The sequence below is a fragment of the Bos grunniens genome, chromosome 11, assembly GCF_055505025.1.
Source record: "Bos grunniens cultivar Pamir isolate PY7600 chromosome 11, Bosgru_T2T1.0, whole genome shotgun sequence".
Lineage (NCBI taxonomy): Eukaryota > Metazoa > Chordata > Mammalia > Artiodactyla > Bovidae > Bos > Bos grunniens.
This window is the reverse complement of record NC_141175.1, coordinates 57,423,265-57,441,577: the sequence shown is the minus strand read 5'-3', so window position 1 is coordinate 57,441,577 and position 18,313 is coordinate 57,423,265. Positions and strand designations below refer to the sequence as shown.

Below are 18,313 nucleotides of genomic sequence, written 5' to 3'. Positions count from 1 at the left end.
TTAGTAGTGTGTATCTCTTAATCCCCTACCCCTATAATACCCTACCCTCCTTGACTCTTCCCACTAGTAACTAATTTGTTTTCTATATATGTGAATCTGTTTCTGTTTTGTTATATTTACTAGTTTGTATTATTTTTTAGATCCCCTATTAAGGGAAAATATACAATATTTGTCTTTGTTTATTTCCCTTGGCATAAAACCCTCCAGGTCCACGTATATTGTTGCAAATGGTAAAGTTTTATACTTTTTTATGGATGAGTAATATCCCATTACTCTGAATGGCATTACTGATGCAATGGACATGAACTTGGGCAAACTCTAGGATATGTTGAGGAACTGGGAGGCCTGATGTGCTGCAGTCCATGGGGTCACAAAGAGTTGGACTGGACTTGGCAACTGAACAACAACAACGATATATATACATATATATTCACATCTTCTTAACTATCCATCTGTTGGTGGGCACTTAGTTTGCATCCATGTCTTGGCTATTGTAAACAATGCTGCTATGAACATTGGGGTGTCTGTATAGTACAAGTAAAATGCCTATGGGTTCTTACTGATCCCATAGATATACTACTGTGTTCTAATTGGACTAAAATCCTTGGCATTTCCCTGAGTGACTTGTCTGCTCTCCATCTTCCTTGGCTGCCTCTGTGTGTGTGTCTGTCTGTGTGTGATTCTCCTCTGTGATGTCACTTGGTTCCCCATAGTCTGCTAGTGCATTCACTTGGTTGATGCCTACTGTATTCCAGGTACTGTGCAGAGCCTAGGAGACACTGCAGTCAAACAGTGACAACTAATACTTCATAGCACCCGCTTGGTACTATTCTAAAGTAATGTACATACAGGAACACCTGAAAAATCCCCAGCAACTCATTTGGGCACTATTACTAATCCTCATTTTATAGCTGAGATTAAAGATTGGGAGTGGAATCCAGGTGACCAGGCAGTAGAACCAGCTCTTATCTAGGCTACTCCTTTGCTCCTTGTGGAGAGTTAAGACTTGGCTCCAGTTCTTTCCACCCTGTTTCCAAGAACAGAGCACACACCTCTGTTATTACATTTAGTATGGGACTTTTCAGTTGTTTGACTATGTCTCTGCTGGACTTTGAATTCTTTGAGGGCAAGAATTTAATCATGGTTATTTTTGAAATTGTTGAGCCAGCCCAAGACCAGGGCATGTAGCACTTTGTGAATGCTTAGCATGCTGATGAGTACAATCTCCATTCTCCAACCCTGGAAGAGTAACCAAGTTTACCCATAAAGAATTATTAACAAGAATACCTTACCCTTTCTCCCTCTGGTGATAGCATCGCTAAAATATCATTAGTGTAAACCTTTTCTGGCTCTGCATCCATTCCAGGAATTTTTCCCTCAGTAGGAGGCAGGAGAGCAAATTCAAGCTTTGAAATGGAGTCGAAGCATTTCCTTAAGTGAGGCTGCACAGCTTGGGGATTTCGTGTCTGGGCCAAAATCTCCAAGAGCTCATCATTTGACAAGAAGTAAAATCTAGATTAAAGAATATACTTAAAATGTAACTTGAAATTGAAGCAAAACCTTATATAGGCATGATAGATGAATCCCTTGCCCACATCTCTTCCCCATCCACTGATTTCCTGGACCTATTGGTTTTAGGTTTCTGGGGAAGCCACACATCTCTAAATATGATTATTATAAAGATTAGTGTGGCTGCATCTCAAGCGTCTGGAGTTAGTGCCTGGTACATAAAAGGTAGAGATTTTTCATAAAATTTGTAAAAATGCTAGCACTTGTATGATACTGATTTGGTCACATGTCTGTTACTTGGCTTTGAGCTCCTAAAGTGAAGGTATATTATTTGTTTTCCCTGGAATTCAGCCTTGTACCTCATATATACCTGGTATTCAATACATAATTTGTTGACTAAATGAATGTGTGGTTGCTGGAAACTTATTTGATTCTGTGACTACACACATGTGGGCTGTGCTGATGTGAGCTGGCAAGGGATTTTCTTAGATGCCCAACAGGGCCATTTGAAGGCATGAAGATATTCTATGGAAAAAAAAAAAAAACCTGGAGAAGGGGCATACCTGGATGCTGAGGGATGAGAGAGAGGGATGAGGGTCTGGCTGGAGAAGACACTTTACTCCTATGGAGGAAACTGCCTATGAGAGATCCCTCAGGACTGGAGTCATCCCATGAGCTCATGGAAGGCCCCATGTGAGAGAGGGGGCCAGTTGGGTACCAGCCAACTCAGATTTCTCCTGCTGTACTGCCTCTCCTCCCTTCCCTGCCCCAAACCTGGAGATCCCAGAAACCTAATAGGAAGTAGGGAGGGTTGGCCATTATACATCCTTATCATCACTAAAGGCTTCAGCTTTGCAACAGGCCTGGGCCAGAGAAGGGAGATGTTTTCACTTTGAAAGAATTTCAGAGTTTCGATGATTACAGATTGTTTAGTGGGTTAAGACAACAAGAGATTTTTTGGCATTATTATCTGAGAATGGCCAGAAAATTCATGAGGTCTGCTTAAGATTCTGAGCAGGAAGAAACTAGCCCCTTGTAGGGAATGCAGAGGTAGTCTTTAGAAATAAAGATGTTTTGGGGTTGCACTCTATCAGTCCTACCAGATACAGAATAATTCATCTCCCTTTTCAACTAATGAAACAGACAACTGTCAAGATTGGACTATGAACCCTGACAAAGCAGGAACCATGCTGCATTCCTCTTGTGTCCCCAGGACCTAACTTGTGGCCCCAGGAACTAATTCATATGGTTCATAACATGTCTTTCTTAAGGCTTGGAAAGTGAAATCAATGGTGCACAGAGCCTCTTGACCTAATAAACACTGCAGGCCTAGTTGACATAATTCTAAACAAAAGGAAAAAACAAAAGCTGATGCTTTTGGTGTTCAGCATTATCACAGGTAAATTTGTGTCCAGGTTTCTTTAAATATCAGAAGTAGTGTACAGATTTTCTCTACACTGGGGAGACCCAAGCTGGGAGCCACTGCTTTAAGAGTGAAATAAAAGGCACATCTCAAACCTATTCCTCTATCTTTTCCTGTGTTGCCTGAATCTGTTGAACTCAATCAAATCTTCCAGATCTTGGATGTCTCGTGTATATACATACCCTGGAGTGGTACCCAGCAACAAACCCTCTTAACCAAATAACCAACATAAGCATGTAACACTGGCTGACTTGGACAGAACTTACCAGCCATTTCTTTTATAGCTAACAGGAAAAATCCACAGAAGATGAACATTTTGTGATATTGTCTATGTTACGGTACAATGTGCCCCAGTGAATGAAGTCTGGAGCTCTTGTGATCATCAGGTAGTCATAGTCTGTTCGTATATAATTGCACTGAAATGGTTTATTTACATGACTGTCCACGTGCTAACCACGAGCGCCATTAGAGCAGGGATCTGGCCTTTTCTTCTTATATCTTTAACACTGAGCAAAACATTTGGTATGTTTCTAGAATGAATGGATGAGTAAAAAATTTCATTTGGAATTTGTGAAATGACCTTTTAGATGACTTCTACAGTGACCCTCTTAGGCCATCAATTAGCCTAAAGAAATCAGCTCAGGCAACAAAGGTCTCTAACTTTTTACAGATACATCCATGGACACATGCACTCATGCAGGTGCACACATACACACCCAGCAGTGAAACGGTGCTGTGATCAAGATTTCTTCCAGCACCTACCCACTTAAACCAAACACTGTATCTTTATCCTTGACAAGAGCTACATTGCTATTATGAAATATATTTCCTGCTTCCCTTTTTGGTCCCCTGATGTTTTGAGGTTATGGTTTGTTTTAAAGTATATCTTCACAAATTCATGGAAACTCAGCTACTAAAAATGTTGTTGGTAGCTTTATAAACTTACCTTGGAAAGATAACTCTTTTTGATTCTAAATATGCCTCTAGACACTTCTGAATTTGGTCAAGTAATGCATTATTATTTTGAAAAGTCTCCAGAAGCCCTGTTCATTGAAAAAAAGGTATTGGTAAAGTCTTGTTGAAATAAATAGAGAATATAATTTTAAATATGATATTAACTTTTTTAAAAGCTTTGGTTTTATTTGGTAAAAGAATGGTCTAATAAATTAAAATTTGGGAAGGTTGGTTAAGAGTGTTAAGTATTTTTTTCAGCATCTATCTTATTCTATTTTTTAATTGAAGTATAGTTGACTTACAATGCTGTGATAATCTCTGCTGTATAGCAAAATCACTCAGTTATACACATATATACATTCCTTTATCTTCATTTCCATTATTGCTTACCCCAGGATACTGAGTATAGTTCCCTATGCTATACATTAGGACCTTGTTGTTTATCCATTCTAAGTGTAATACTTTGCGTCTACCAACTCCAAGCTCCAAGTCTATCCCTTAATGATGACATTAATTTTAATATCTGCCACTGAAGAACAAGCATTTAATTTGAAACCTTTTTATCCGGCATCATTCACTTTTGGGGATTAGGGGTGCACAAACTAAAGCCAAACAACTGCCTCCTCTTGACCCTCCAAACAAAGCCATTCTCTAAACGCTACATTTTCTTTGTCACTTCCTTACTCGTGTCTTCTATTTCTTCTGCCATCTTTAGATGCTGAAATTGTGGCAATCGCACCCTATTTCTTCATCACTAAACAGTAGCACCTTAAGAAGCAAGATTCATGTCTCACTTGACATTGATGTTTTGGTGCCTGTCACACTACCTGACTTCCATACCTGTTCAAGAATCAAATCCAGTCTTTTCCATGGTCTCCAAGGCTCTATGTGATCAGTGAAAAGAAAGTGAAAGTGAAAGTGAAGTCGCTCAGTCGTGTCTGACTCTTTGTGACCCCATGGACTGTAGCCCACCAGGCTCCTCCGTCCATGGGATTCTCCAGGCAAGAATACTGGAGTGGGTTGCCACTTCCTTCTCCAGGGAGTCTTCCTGACCCAGGGATTGAACCGAGGTCTCCCACATTGCAGGCAGATGCTTTAATCTCTGAGCCACTAGGGAAGCCCCCAGTCCAATCCCTAACTCACTATCCAAGCACACTTACCTCTCTGGTCTCATTCCTAAGCCCTCTCCTATGCGCTGCTCTCCACCCTGCTCTGGCTTCCTTGCTGACAGGAGTACACGCTAAGCGTGCTTTTACTGCAGGGTCTCTACCTTTGTTCTCTTTGATGTTAGCAATACTCCCTTATAGCCACAAACATATTTCATTCCTTCATTCTTGCAGATTTCTACTCAAAAGTAGTCACTTTATCAAAATATCCTTTCAACACACACACATACACAGCAGCCCCCGCCTATTCTTTTGCCATATTGCTGCTGCTGCTGCTAAGTTGCTTCAGTTGTGCCCGACTCTGTGCGACCCCATAGACAGCAGCCCACCAGGCTCCGCCGTCCCTGGGATTCTCCAGGCAAGAACACTGGAGTGGGTTGCCATTTCCTTCTCCAATGCATGAAAGTGAAAAGTGAAAATGAAGTCGCTGAGTCGTGTCCGACTCTTCGTGATCCCATGGACTGCAGCCTACCAGGCTCCTCCGTCCATGGGATTTTCCAGGCAAGAGTACTGGAGTGGGTTGCCACTGCCTTCTCCACTTGCCACATTACCCTATTTAATTTTTCTTCACAGCTTTATCATCATCTGAAATTATTTATATATATATATATATATATGTATATATGAGAGTGTAAGTCGCTTAGTCGTATTTGACTCTTTGTGACTCAATGGACTGTAACCCACCAGGCTCCTCTGTCTATGGGATTCTCCAGGCAAGAATACTGGAGTGGATTGCCATTCCCTTCTCCAGGGGATCTCCCTGACCCAGGAATTGAACCCAGGTCTCCTGCATTGCAGGCGGATTCTTTACCATCTGAGCCACTAGGGAAGATATATATATATATATATATATATATATATATATATATATATATATATATATCTCCACACTTCTGTATCTGAAATCCCTGGGACTAAATGTATTTTTGAAATCTTTTTTTTTTAATTCCAAAAGTTATACAACAAAAGTCCAGTAGGGACTGGGGCAGCACTCTGCAGTAAGACACATTAATATTATTGCAGCTAAAGGTTTGAATATGCACATTGAGTGGGGGGTGCTAGACACGATAAAAGGTCTTTCAGAGATATCCATGTTTTAATCTCCAGAACTTGAGAATTTGTTAGTTTTTATGGGAAAAGGCACCTGGCAGATGTGATTACATTATGGATCACAGGATGGGGAGATTATCATGGATCATGCGGTGGGCCCAGTGTAATCACAGGGTCTTTATAAGAGGTAGAGAGGCAGATGTGATGGCAGAAACACAGACTGGGGTGATAACAGTTGTGGCTGAAAGGGGACTAGGAACCAAGGACTATGGGGAGCCGCTGGAAGCCCCAAAGTTTTAAGGTTTTCAATTCTATCATCCCATAGAGTTTTCCCTGTCTATTTCTGTAAGAGTCTTTGGGCAGAGACCACAGCCCAGCAGCTACTTCTGCCTGAAGGAAGCTCTCTGGGATTATCACCATGACAGACCATGTGCTGCCATTTACAGAACAACAAGTTGTTGAGCTGAGGCTTTAATAGAAAACATAAAGTTCAATCACTCAGTATGTGTACCCCGAAAGATTTTGATTCTACATCCCTAGAAACAGAACTTATTAAAACACATCTCAACTGTAAAACACTGGGGACTCTATTCAATACTTTATAATGACCTATATGGGAAAAGAATTTAAAAAAGAGTGAATATATGTATATGTATAACTGATTCACTTTGCTGTATACCTGAAACTAACACAATATTAAAAATCAACTATACTCCAATAAAAGTCAACTAAAAAATAAATAAAACACATTTCAACCCTGAGATTAGAATTACTTTAGTGGCATTATTCGTAAGTGGTTATAATGAATTACTTAAAGTGTGGAAATTTGTATGGTTAGAAGTCTGTAAGAATGGGTCAACTGAATGGAAATGTACGTTTTGTAACCTAAATTGTGAGATGGAAGCATCAGTGATACTGTATGGGGAAACATTCCCCAATGCTACACACTGTAAAAGAAGTAGATGCTTGTGTGCCAAAACTATCAACTGAGCTGAAGGATAACGATGACAATACATTAATAGTAATAAAATGACAAGTGTTCAATTCACATTGCTTAGCAAGAGTGTCAAAGGTACTACAAATATTCCTGGTCATCAGTGCTGACTAGATCAAGGGTTAAATGTACTACATATTATTAGAATCTTACAGGTGATGAATGCTGTGGATGATTGTAAAGTCTTTTTGTGTGTTTCTTTTCTACCTGGTTGAGTAGCTGCTCGGAGAGCGTTAGGCAGCCGGTTAACCTTCCTCATGATTTCCTTCCATGACTTGTCCACTTGAAGGAACATCTTGGCCTCTGCAGGCAACTGCCTTTGAATATCTGGAGCATTAAAAATACTCTCTAGGTAGAGCCAGTTTCTCTGGCAGTTCAGCCATTCTTCCTAGGAGAAAAATAAGGACATTATCAAATGTTTTAACCCAAAGTTGAAAATATACAGCTATGTTAAAAATAACTACATGAGGATTCACTGTATTTTTTACATTTTGGCGATGTCTCACAGGCCTTAATTTTTCATTAAAATTTTTTTTTATTTTATATTGGAGCATAGTTGATTAGCAATGATATGGTATACGGCAAAGTGACTGAGTTAAACCAACAGAAGCATCAATTCTTTTTCAAATTATTTTCCCATCAAGGTTATTACAGAATATTGAAATGAGTTTCCTATGCTGTGTAGTAGGTCCTTGTTGGTTATCTATTTTAAATTCGGTAGTGTGTGCATGTCAACCCAAACTCCCAATCTATCCCTCCCCTGGCCCCCACCCCCATAATGATAAGTTCATTCTTTATGTCCTCACAGCTCCTTTGAAATAAAACCTCTTTAAAATATCCAAGACTCATCTCAGCCTAATTCCAACTCATTTTTTGGTATGAGTAGAGTTATAATGAGTCTACTACCGTGTGGTAACCAGAATGGACCCAAATAAAGAGGATTAAAATGCCCAGAGGAGACATTCTAGGGGGAAACAAGATGGTTCAAGGAGTCTGAAGGGTTGGGAAGCTGTTTAGTGACTGTTTCCAAATATATAAAAAAGATTCTTTGCCTCAGTGATGTCTATATTCTTCCCTCTCCCTCCTTTTAAAGAAGAAATATAATTCATTTTCAATTAAAAGAGTAAAACCTGCTTATAACAGAACATGTGGCAAAGACATAAGACTGGGAAGAATAAGAAAACCGTATACTGTCTCTCCTCTTAGAGATGATCACTGTTAATCAAAGAAACCACAAGTGCAGGGTCAGATCTAAAGTCTGTAGACCTCACCTTTCCACTGTGCCTCTTGCCATAACCCTGAGATCCGTAAAAGAGCATCTCTCACCTCACTCTAGATTTGGGGGCTATGCCTAATCCCTAATATCCCAACCACTCCCTGGTTTATTTCAGGTTCATACTTTCTACGCAGTTAATTCTCTGGAGGGTCCCTGTTACTCAGGGATCAGATTATAAGGTGTACATTGAAGAGGATGGATTCCTGAAAAAGGTCTCTATGAAATAAAGATGAGACAAATTGTCTTTTCCTACTTAGTGCCTGTATTAAGTCATAGATAACTTTTCATATTAGAACATATAGGGAAGTGTCACCCAGGCATGTCTGACTCTTCGTGACCCCCTAGACTGTAGCCCACCAGCCTCCTCTGTCCATGGAATTCTCCAGGAAAAAACACTGGAATGGGTTGGCATTTCCTTCTCCAGGGGATCTTCCTGACTCAGGGATCAAAGGATCTGCCTCCTGCATTGCAGGCAGATTCTTTACTGTCTGAGATACTAGGGAAGCCCCAGAACATAGAGGAACCCCAACACAATTAATTCAACAGAAAAAACTGAAGTCAAAGAAAGACATTGGATGGGAAAAAAATTAGACCAGAGTAAATGGGCTCTTTGTTTTATTATGGGATAATCTGAGGTACAGTAAAATAAAAAGGAAGTGTGTATGAAAGGAAGGGCACCACGGAGACTTCGAGGAACAGTATTAGTCCAGTAAATATGAGCTTGCTGTGATAAGACCCTTAAGGTGGCCCCAGGACCGGGGCTTCATGTCCTCGTGTGATCCTCTCCCCCTGAGTGTGGGTGCCGCCTGCGACTTGCTTCTAGTTATGGAGAATATGGTAAAGGTAATAGGATGTACACAATTAGGTGTAAATACACGAGGCTGTAGCCTCCATCTTGCCTAGAGACTTTCTCTTCCCTGCTTTACTGATGAAACAAGTCATCTTGTTGAGGAAGTCCATGGAAAAAAATTGAGCAACATGGAGGAGCTGAGGATGGCCTCTGACTGACAGCCAGTGAGAAACTGAAGCCCCTGGTCCTGGAATTGCAAGGAAATGATATCTGTCAGCATCTTCCCTTAGTTGAACCCGATGGGAACCCAGTCCTGGCCCACATCTTGACTGAACCCTTGTGAGACCCTCAAACATAAGACCCAGTTAAGCCATGAACTCCTTACCCACAGAAGCTGTGGGATAATAAATGTATCTTGTTTTATATGACTAACGTTTGTGGTATTTTGTTTCACAGCAATAATAACTAATTATTGATGGTACAGTCTTATAAAGAAGAGCTCAAGGTATTTGCATTCTCCTTATATTCTGAGAATAATAAAATGTCAGTATTGAATCTTACATCTAAACTCTATACTATCTAGCCCTAAGTGAACAAATGACTTCTAAGGTCCTGTGACTTTCCAATTCTCTGAGTCCGTGAATTGAAATTACCCTTACTCACCAGTGTTTGATTAAACAAAGCAAGCTGTTTCTGCCATTCATCTACTCGAGCTTTCAGTGGGCCAACGTAACGTGATGAGGCAATGGTTGCAATGTTGATGGTGCTGTCATCAAGAAGGACCTTTCAGGAAGGGTGAAGAAAGTATGTGCAACATCGTATGTTAGTGCTCTCAAAGATAATTACAGATATTTAACTCCGAGAGTCTATTTATTTATTTTTATTTTTACCTTAAAATTTTTATTTTATATTGGAATAGAAATTTCTGTTGGATTTACAACGTTGTATTAGTTTCAGGTGTACAGCGAAGTGATTCAATTACACACATACATATATCCATTTCTTTTCAGATTCTTTCCCATGTAGGTTATACAGAATATTGAGTAGAGTTCCCTGTGCTATACAGTAGGGTCCTTGTTGATTATCTATTTTATATATAGTAGTGTGTATATGTGGAGAGGCAATGGCACCCCACTCCAGTACTCTTGCCTGGAAAATCCCATGGACGGAGGAGCCTGGTAGGCTGCAGTCCATGGGGTTGCTAAGAGTCTGACATGACTGAGCAACTTCACTTTCACTTTTCACTTTCATGCATTGGAAAAGGAAATGGCAACCCACTCCAGTGTTGTTGCCTGGAGAATCCCAGGGACGGGGGAGCCTGGTGAGCTGCCGTCTATGGGGTCGCACAGAGTCGGACACGACTGAAGCGACTTAGCAGCAGCAGCAGCAGCAGTGTGTATATGCTGGGACTTTCCAGGTGGTGCTAGTGATAAAGAACCTGCCTGCCATTTCAAGTTAGACGCAAGAGATGTGGCTTCGATCCCTGGGTCCATAGTGTTGCACAGAGTCCAACATGACTGAAGTGACTTAGCACACACACACCCAGTGTGTATCCCAAACCACTTAAAAGCCAAGTTTCTGAATAAAATAAAATTAATTAAAAAATAATAAAATAAAAATCAATCCTGCTAAAAAAAATAAATAAATAAAAGCCAACTTTCTGAATTAAAAGCTTAGTCCCACCCATTATTTCCCACCTAACCACTTCCTCTCCTTCTTGCCTTCACCAGGATTTACAACCCACTATGATGTTTTCTTCAGCGTCACCATGGAACTTCCGATTGTCAAATCCTGGCTATTTCTGTCATTATTAATGGCACACATTTCTGTTTAGCTCAGCCCTTTTCTTCAATCTCCCCCTACAAGTTATCTGGTACTTTACACCACTTTGTCATCCAGGTCTTTATTTCTCAAAGTGCTCAAAACTTGAAAAAGTAGCTGCCTGCTTTATCCAATGAAACATCATTCTCCCTCAATTATCTTAAGGAAGAGGAAAAGTGAGCTCATTCATGTCAAGCTCTGGATGTTTATAGACAAGTTTTCATCTACCTCCTTCCCCTACTCCTTCTCCATATCCCACAGCAACCCTTGCAGAACATGTACATTTTAAAAAACGTGTCTTCTAAAGAATTTTCATTGTTCTATTTAAATTATAAACTTCTTCAGAGCAGAAGCCCCATCACCTGTTATTACCTGGTCTCATACTGACTGATTTCCATCTTGGGTCTGCTCTCCCCTTCACCACCCAGAATGCTGTCTGGTCTTGCTCTTCCAAACTACACCTGGCAAAGACATTTCATCTCCAATTCTAGTTTGGGGACACACTAAGAGAATGGGGCTTTGCCTTAAAAAAATATTTTATTGAAGTATGACTGATTTACAGTGTTGTGTTAATGTTAGCTATATAGCAAAATGATTCAGTTATACATATACATATATATATATATATATATACTTTTTCACATTCTTTTCTATTATGACTTATCACACGATACTGAATATAGTTCCCGGTGTGGGATTTGTTTTTTAAATTGAGTCATAATCCTCATATTCCTGTGCTAAACAAATATGCCTTTGGATATTAAGTCACTAAGAATATTCCAAACACATGGGTCAGATTTATCTTCTTTTGCTGTTGATAGAGCATGACCATCTACTCCTAATCTCAAAAATTTCAAGTGAATTTAGCTTCTTAGTGTGCTATAAACCTGAAATGCTTATTCATGCTTCTTTGCCTTATTTAAATGGTTTGAAGTGCCTTCTATTCTCAACTATTAATATCAAACCCCCATATTTTTAAGGTCTAGAATGTCTTGGCTGGTCTAGCAAGGATTCTCTGATCACTTCAGCTACAACTGATCTCTTTGCTATTCCAAATTCTCCAGCAGTTACTGACTACAAGACTTTTAACTCATATATATATGTATAGTTGATAAATGAATATAGAATGAAGTAATGGAAACTCCATAATTACCCTAATCTCCTCCTAATTGCCTTTTAAATTCTTAAAATCCTCTTCTCCATTCAGTTCAGTTCAGTTCAATCGCTCAGTCGTGTCTGACTCTTTGCGACCCCATGTATGGCAGCATGCCGGGCCTCCCTGTCCATCACCAGCTCCCGGAGTCTACTCAAACTCATGTCCATCGAGTTGGTGATGCCATCCAGCCATCTCATCCTCTGTCATCCCCTTTATTAGATGACACTAATTTGCTTAATTTTATTGAAGAGCATTAATGCATATGAAAACTTGTGATACTTTAATGTGTATTCCTTTCTATCTTATGCTTTGATTAAAAGGAAAAAATTCTTTATGCCATATCTATTACTTTGATAAGTATTTCATGTACAAGCATTCATGTCCTGGTGGCTCAGTGGTAGACAGCCTGCCTGCCAACACAAGAGACGTGGGTTTGATCCCTAGGCTGGTAAGATCCCCTGGAGAAGGAAATGATAACCCACTCCAGTATTCTTGCTGGGGAATCCCATGGACAGAGGCGCCTGGCAGACTACTGTCCATGGGGTCTCAAAAGAGTTGGACACGACTTGATGACTAAACAAATATTCATATTCATATTTTGCCTTCTCAATTAGATTTCTCCCTAACAACTTTCATATTTCAGTCCTTCATTATAATCTCCCATAGGATATTTAGGACTAAGTCTGGCAAGAACCTTCACCATAGGTTTCAATAATCCAGTTTACCCACCTGTATATCATCTGTGCCACCCAGGATAAACACATCTTTGGAGTCACGGTGAGGCAGGACAACAAATTCAGTTGTTTTCCAAGAATCTTCCACCTAGGAGATTGGTCAAGTCTTAGTATATCTCAGTTCATTTATTAGGTTCATAAATGAATATGGAATGAAATAATGGAAAACTCCATAATTATTCTAATCTCCTAATTGCCTTAAAATTCTTTTTTTTTTTATAGGACAGCTTTAACTTTTTATTTATTTTTCTTTTATTTTTCTTTTTTTTTCTTTCTTTCTTTTGCACTGGTTGCCTTAAAATTCTTAAAATCCTCTTCTCCATTAGGTGGCACTAATTTGCTTAATTTTATTGAAGAGCATTAATACATATGAAAACTTGTGATACTTTAATGTGTATTCCTTCCCATTTTATTCCTTAATTAAAAGGAAAAAAGTCTTTTTACATAGATCCTTGGTAGATGTGTATTTTTAGAGTAAGGAGGTTAAACATCCTAAGGAGAGAAATCCTCTCAATGTGCTTTTGAAGCACTTCATAGAGTTATTCTTTAATATGTACTTTGAAAGATAATATATTTTGGCGTAAAAGATCTTCCTTGTTGTATGGTTCTTTATTCAAAGCATGCAAATGTGTTGCCATCAAGTTCCTATTGGAGTATAAGCTAAGCAGAAAGAAGATATGTATAGTGGTGATAACAATAATAATGATAATAAATGTAAAGAATCAGCAGAAAGATAACTGATAATGAGACGGTGGAACTTGCCATGTTGAAAAACAAAGTTCATAATCTTCCCACTGAATATGAAAACCTTTATATCTCAGGACCTTCAGAATACACATTTTTCAGGTTTACCTTTTTAAGAATTGTTTCTAAAGCAGCTTCTCCAGAAGCCTGTCCAGAAATGTCCTGAATTTCTTGGCCAAAGTCAAAAACATGTAACTCAGCGAGCTTCTCCAAGGTTAATGGAACTTCAAGGTCCACTAGGGTGGCATCAACAGTTTGTTCAATAGCTGCCCAATGTCTAGGCTTCAGAGTTGGGTTCCTCAGGTCAATGATAACTGGAAGCTGGAAAACACACACTCTCTGAGGCACCATTCTTTTTATCCTAAAAAATACAGTCCAATTTGGAAATGTAAAAAGCTGGAAAGAACACCTCTGATGTATGTAAACATTGAAAAATCTGGACAAACTGCAAATTAATGACTTGTATTGAATCCATCAGAAAAGTGAGGTTGCAGCAAAACCAGCTAACTCAAAATTTAGAGAGACACTGGTATCCATAGTTTTCTCCACAGAAAGAAGTTTCTGAGAATTTGTTTACCTAGGAGAGATACCTTGGGTTGCCATTTAAGCCAGTTAGAAGATGTAGCTGAATTTTAAAAATAAATTGCTAAGACTGAGTGTAGGGTAGCATGAGAGTGTGAAGTCTTGGGGGCAACAAATACATAGAGGGTTTCACAGAGAAGATTGGAAGAACCCTAAGAAAGCCTATCTTATGGTGTGGTCAGAAACATGCAAGTAAAAAGACAGTAAGAAAATACTTTTACATTGCTGGAAGAAAACACAAAATCTGCCGACTCAGAATTATATGCCAGTGAAAATATCATTTAAAATAAAGGGTAAGGACAAAAATTTGGGGAGCTCATTGCTAGCATACCTACTCAATAAGAAATATTAAAGGAAGTTCTTCAGGCAGCATGAATGCTATGAGTCAGAAATTTAGATCTCTACAAAGAAATGAAGAATATTGAAAATGGAATATATGTAAAATAAATTTCATTTTATTTCCCATTTTTACTCCTTAAAATGTAACTATATAAAACAAAAATAGCAACATGTTGTGTTTATACTACATATAAAAGTAAAATACATGACAACATTAATAAAAGAGAGGGAGGAATGGGGAATATGGTATCATAAAGTCTTTATACTCTACATTAAGCAGTATAATATTGTTTGAAGGTTGATTTGGATTAACTGAAAATCTAAAAATTGCTTAAAACAGGTGTGAACAATAATTCCATGGAGAAGATAAAATGGAATAAAAAACATATACAATTAAATCAAGAGAGGGAAAAAAGAGGAAAAAAGAAACAACAAACAAATTTAAAAACCAGCATGACAGCACTTTTAATCCAATCACATCAATAATGCTTTAAATATGAATGGTCTAAACATGTTAGTTAAAAGACTTAAAAAACAGATTGTATAAAAAATCAGGAACCAATTTATGCACTGTTCAAGAAATCCACTTTAAATATAAAGACAGAAAAATTAAAAATAAAAGGATGGAGAAAGTCATATTGTGCAAATTCTAAAAGAAAGCTATACTATATATACAAATTAATATATAATTATATTAATTTCAGACAATTCAGTCTTTAGAACAAGAAATCTTATAAAAAATTAAGAAGCCTCTCAGAAAACCAGGAAAATTTGTTATCTTAATATAGGGCATCTATAAAAATGTTTGACTAACATCATCATACTTAAAAAGAGATTGAACATTTCCCCTTTAAGATCAGGCACAGGACAAGGATGTTTTCTCTCATCACTCCTATTCAATATTGTATAGAATATCCTGCCCAGTGCAAGAAGGCAAGAAAAAGAAAGAGAAGACACATAGATTATAAGTGAAGAAATAAAATTGTCTCAATTCACAGCTGAAGGAATTTTCTATGTTTATAATTCTGAATAATGTACAAAAGCTAAAATTAAAAAGCGAATTTAGCAAGATTACAGGATATAAGATCAATATACAAAGGTCAACAGTATTCCTATCTACCAGAAATGACCAATTAGAATTTGAAACACATGTATACCTGTGGTGGATTCATTTCGATATTTGGCAAAACTAATACAATTACGTAAAGTTTAAAAATAAAAAAAAAAAATAAATAAAAGCAGTATCATTTAAGATAAAAGAATAGTTTTAAATCTAACAAAGCATGTGCATAATCTGTATGCTGAAAATTACAAAACATTAATGAAAAGAAATATAGGACCTAACTAAATGAAGGGATAGGCTGGTAGGAGATTAGAAAATTCTATCTTGTGAAGATGTGAGTTCTCCTCAAAATGATCTATTGACTTAACACAGTCTCCCCCAAAATCCAAGCAATTTGTTGTACATATTGATAAGCTAATTTTAACATTTATATGGAAAGGTAAAGGAATTAGAATTGACAAAATTGTGAAAAGAAGAACAATGAAGAACTTACACTACCCGATTTTAAGATTTTCCAGCTACAGTTATCAACACGGTGTGGTATTGGTGAAAGAACAGACTTACAGAGCAACAAAATAGAATAAAGTATTTAGCAATAGACTAAAAAATATAGTTAGCTGATTTTTCACAAAGATGCAAAGACAATCAGTGGAGAAAGAATACTCCTTTCAAATAATGGTGCTGGATCAACTGAATATCTACATGCAAAATGTAAATAACTCAGACTAAATCATATACCTTAATTTAAAAAAAGCAAAACTATAAAACTTCCAGAAGGAAATACAAGAGAAAATTTGCATGATCTTTAGGTTTGGCAAAAAGTTGTCAGATACTAACTAAAAAAGTAATATGTAAAAGAAAAAAATATATTAATAGGATTTTATTCAAATTTAAGCCTGTTGTTCTGTGAAAGTCACTATTTAGGGACTAAAGTCACTGGGAAAAACATTTTCAAGTTACATATTTGAAAAATGATTTATATCAGACTGTATAAAAAAGTCTTAAAATTCACTAATAACAAACAAGCCAATTAAAAATTGAGCTAATAGCCAGACAGACCTTTCAGCAAAGAAGGTGAATGAATGGCAAATAGACATGGGCAAAAATGCTCAACATCACTAATCATTAGAAAAGTGTAAATCACCATTATGAGATATTACTACACATTATTAGAATAGTTAAAATTGAAAACAAAGCAAACCAAATTTTAAAAGAACTCCTTATTGATAGATAACAAGTGCTAGTGAGGATGAGAAACAACTAGAATTCTCATACTACTCAGTTGCATGATTTGCCCAGCTAAGGAAAAGGATGCAGTTTGTGCCTCTGCAGTAACTGAATTTGTCTGTTGCTTCTTCTCTCTGCAAAGGTAACTTAAACAGGGAAGAATTCCTAGCTTTGGTCTCATTAGCCTCAAGTATAAATGACTGACCTGGAGTTTCTGAGATAATTTCATCCAAGCTTACCTTTTCTTTCATTTTTTCCACCTTACTTTTTAGCTGGGGCACAACACTGTTGGGTGGCAAGCCTTTTTCCAGTTGAGTCACAAATTTGGCATATTTAGAAACTTGACTATTTAGAAGTTCTGGATCCAAGGAGTCAAATTTGGACTATGAAAATTAGGGGGAAAGAAGTTAAGACATATGATAAAAGGCAAACTTGAAATAGTAAAAATTTCTTTACTCAGATTTTCTGGTAGCTATGTTGTCAATCAAGTCAACTTTATGCTTTTTTAAATGACTCTACTTATGAAGATTTCTAGTAGTAGACCAGGCATTGTTTATTACTTTCATGTCCTTTTCTCACATACCATCAAATGCAGTATTGCAATCCCTGTAATTTATTCCTGAGGGCCAATCATTGTAAAGTTACAAATAGCTAATTTTTATTCTTGTGACCTAGAAACTTCTTACCCAGTAGTCTCCTATTATATTTGATTACGTATCCCTTTAATGTAACTTATTTAAACATGCACTTCAATGTATGCATGCATCTATAAATATACTTATCAGTTACATAAATATGTAAGCGTATACGTATCATGTCAGATGGTCATATGGATTGAAGGCAATAGAAAATTTATAAAAATGAAAAGATATTTGATGCCCATGGATTGGAAGAATTAATATTGTTAGGATGTTTATACCACCTAAAACAATCTACAGATTCAGTATGATCCTTATCAAGATTCCAATGGCATTTTTTTCACACAAATACAACAAACAATCCTAAAATTTGTGTGGAATCACAAAATACCCTGAATAGACAAAACAATTTTGAGAAAGAAAAACAAAGATAGAGGGATCAACCCCTTGATTTCAGACTATGTTCCAAAGTTATAGTCATCAAAACAGTATGGTATTGGCACAAAAACAGACACATAGATTAATGGAGCAGAAATAAACCCACACATATATGGTCAATTAATTTACAACAAAAGAGTCAAGAATATATTATGCAGAAAGGACAGTCTCCTCAATAAATGGTGTCGGGAAAATTGGACAGCCACAGGCAAAAACAAAGTAACGAAATTGAATCACACACACAAATAACTCAAAATGGACTAAAGATCTGAATACAAGACCCAAAACTTTAAAACTCCTAAAAGAAAACATAGGTATTAAGCTCTTTGAGAAGGGTCTTGGCAATGATATTTTGGATTTGACACTGAAAGCAAAGGAAAAAAAGTAAAATAACAAATGAGAATCTAAC

The 18,313-nt window shown here is 37.4% G+C and overlaps 1 protein-coding gene across 1 annotated transcript in view; it reads right to left on the bottom strand.

Annotated features, from left to right (window-relative positions):
* DNAH6 (dynein axonemal heavy chain 6) overlaps positions 1 to 18,313 on the bottom strand; it is a 271,992-nt gene that overhangs the window by 170,777 nt on the left and 82,902 nt on the right. The window contains exons 18-24 of the mRNA XM_086326512.1: positions 17,068 to 17,211; positions 13,726 to 13,938; positions 12,869 to 12,961; positions 9,826 to 9,945; positions 7,304 to 7,484; positions 3,879 to 3,975; positions 1,293 to 1,512 (exon numbers count right to left, since the gene is read on the bottom strand). Of these exons, the coding sequence (XP_086182638.1) occupies positions 1,293 to 1,512; positions 3,879 to 3,975; positions 7,304 to 7,484; positions 9,826 to 9,945; positions 12,869 to 12,961; positions 13,726 to 13,938; positions 17,068 to 17,211 (1,068 nt within the window). The remainder of the gene's footprint in view (positions 1 to 1,292; positions 1,513 to 3,878; positions 3,976 to 7,303; positions 7,485 to 9,825; positions 9,946 to 12,868; positions 12,962 to 13,725; positions 13,939 to 17,067; positions 17,212 to 18,313) is intronic.